The 2,970-nt window shown below is 38.1% G+C and overlaps 1 protein-coding gene across 1 annotated transcript; it reads left to right on the top strand.

Moving 5' to 3' along the window:
- Positions 1-998: 998 nt before the first annotated feature.
- LOC308633543 (prostaglandin E synthase 3) lies at positions 999-2,556 on the top strand. The gene has a single exon (XM_081266394.1). The coding sequence runs from the start codon at positions 1,278-1,280 to the stop codon at positions 1,758-1,760; it is 483 nt and encodes a 160-aa protein (XP_081122520.1). The 5' UTR covers positions 999-1,277; the 3' UTR covers positions 1,761-2,556.
- The last annotated feature ends 414 nt before the right edge of the window (positions 2,557-2,970 follow it).

The following is a 2,970-nucleotide window of genomic DNA, read 5'->3' as shown; positions in this document are numbered from 1 at the left end:
CAAGTTAGAAAACTGAAAAACAAATTAATCGATTAAGAGATAAGTAGAATGCACTTGAAGATTTTTCTGATTTGAGCAATATGCAAAATTACCGGAACAAAATGCCCAAATCCAGTGTTAATATAAATAAAAGAAGATTGATTTGGGTTTGAAATATATTATTTAACTCTAAATTTCCTGTAGTTTAAATGCTAATTTATCTGTACACACAGAAGAGGGAACAAGATATACATGAGTATTTACTCCAGGGGGAAAAATAAGTGGTTTTCTATGGCCATGCAAGATCCATGGGCTTTATCCCATTAGACCAGAGTGAAAGAGGTGTTAAACATTAAGGTAACCCTTTAATCCCTTAGAGGGATTTGCCAACATTCTCTAAGAATGCAAATAGCTGTTGCTGACAGTTGAACCTTTATCTAGACAGTACTAAAAAATTAACAGGGAATTACAGACCACCACTGAAAGCCAAAGTGGCAGTTTAGTACTTCCTGAGCTTTCTCACCCAGTTTACTTTACTAATAACACCAGACCTAATTAATTCTTTCTGAAAGTAATTTGTCCTGATATTAACATTTCCATTCAATGGACTACATCAGAAACCTCAAAGCATTGAAAGCACTAGTAACTTTGCAGGTGCAAATCTCCCTAGAACAAAAAGTAGTGTTTTCACATTGGTGTGCAAACATTTTAATAGGCTAAAATCTCGAATATTAGTGAAGAAAAATGGTTACAATCACAGAACCCTCCTTATTTCTAAAATAGATGCACATCAATTTTTTTTCCAGTGAGCATAAGGCACCCTGGAATTTAAAAAGCTTGCATCAGAATTTTAGTGGACCATCCAACTATAAGATCTTCTACATGAGCACAGCTGTTAGAATGGCTACTCTCATAAAGTGGAATAGTAAGTAGTACTCCAATTATATGAATATGGAAGAAAGAAAACTGTGCTAGAGTATAAAATTAGTGAAGACATTTAAAAAAATGGAAGTTGAGGCCTCACCACCCCTCGCTCGCATGCACGCACGTTCATTCTCCGTCCTCGCGCCCCTTTTCCTACACTTTCCTCTTCTCCCCGGTCGAAGAGCCGCTCTCTTCGCGCGGTGCATTCTGGGGATCTAGGTCGAGCCCGCTGCCGCCGTCGCCTAAGGAGAGCGACTAGAGGCCGCGATTGGGGAGAAAACGCCGGAGTCGCCATCGGAGAGGAGCCGATTCCCCAGCCGCCGCCGCCAGAGAGGCCCGCCCACCCGTTCGCCCGTCCCCCTGCCCCGTTCACAATGCAGCCTGCTTCTGCAAAGTGGTACGATCGAAGGGACTATGTCTTCATTGAATTTTGTGTTGAAGACAGTAAAGATGTTAATGTAAATTTTGAAAAATCCAAACTTACTTTCAGTTGTCTTGGAGGAAGTGATAATTTTAAACATTTAAATGAAATTGATCTTTTTCACTGTATTGATCCAAATGATTCCAAGCATAAAAGAACGGACAGATCAATTTTATGTTGTTTACGAAAAGGAGAGTCTGGCCAATCATGGCCTAGGTTAACAAAAGAAAGGGCAAAGCTTAATTGGCTTAGTGTGGACCTCAATAATTGGAAAGATTGGGAAGATGATTCAGATGAAGACATGTCTAATTTTGATCGTTTCTCTGAGATGATGAACAACATGGGTGGTGATGAGGATGTAGATTTACCAGAAGTAGATGGAGCAGATGATGATTCACAAGACAGTGATGATGAAAAAATGCCAGATCTGGAGTAAGGAATATTGTCGTCGCCTGGATTTTGAGAAAGAAAATTACTTCTTCACAAGATTTCATAATTGAGAAAATTCCTGAGTTATAGCTCTAAAGGCAGATGCTGTATTTGCCTCCTTTAACCCATTTTTCAACCTGTTTTTCCCCCCTTTTTTAAAGGCTTCACTAAGGGTTGATAATGTACCATTGTATGGGGCAAATTTAAGTCAGCTAAGGCACTATCCTTATGCATGAACATTTCCCAGACTTCCATGAAGCTGTTGAGGTCCTAGGCAATTGATAACAGCAGTTGTGATAAGTAAAAACATTTCACCTGTCTCCTTTACTTTATAATATAATTACTGACATGATAGGAAGCTCTCAGCTTAGGGAAAGATAACTAAATTTTAGGTTTTAGGATATGGACTCAAGAGTGGCTGAAACAAATTGGCTGACATCTTAAACTGATAACCTGCCTTTTCTCTGGTGTACCCTACAGGATTGTTACACTAAAGTTTATTTTTCAGAAAATTTACTGCATATTATTGTATGTAAGTGATTACTTGTCAGTGTTCCAGATGTATCTTAGCTAAAACTAGTGAATGCCCTTAACTTAGATGGTTTTTGAAGCCTATACATTTGGTATTGTTTGGCCCTTAAGCTTTTACATCTCTTAGCATGGAGGACGAAGAAAGCTGTACATTGTTGCTTGAGAGTCTGTACATTTAGACCAGATTTGTATTTGCACTGTCAGTATGGCAAATGAGTGAAAAAATGTTAATACACTATTGGATTTTTTTTATTTCTTTTTTTTTTTTAAATTCAGCTTATCTGGCTGAAAACCTCGATTTATGTTCATGACAGTGGGGATTTTTTTAAATGTCTACATTCTTTCTAATAAACTGTTGGAAGACTTCAAAAAAAAATGGAAGTTGAGTGTTCTCTCAGTTATTTCTTTGAGAAACTAAGCTCTCTGCATTTATACTGCTCTTGAAGAAGAAAAGCCCCAAGTACTGGTCTGGACTTATGAGAGGCATTAGATGTGCCAGCTGTGGGATCCTTATATTACATAGTTCTGAAACACAGTTAGAGGAAAATACCAGAGTAGGGAATGAGAATGCTCTCATATACATTCCACAAAAGGAAATCTGAGCATAAAGACAATCTGACAGGTTGTCTGCCTTTGGAGACACAAAGGAAGAATAGAAACACATGATTTTTCCAAGATCAAGTGAT

Source organism: Spermophilus citellus (assembly GCF_964194105.1).
Source record: "Spermophilus citellus genome assembly, chromosome: 14".
NCBI classification, from domain to species: Eukaryota; Metazoa; Chordata; class Mammalia; order Rodentia; family Sciuridae; genus Spermophilus; species Spermophilus citellus.
Note: the sequence above shows the minus strand (reverse complement) of the source record. Positions and strands in the feature narration are given on the sequence as shown.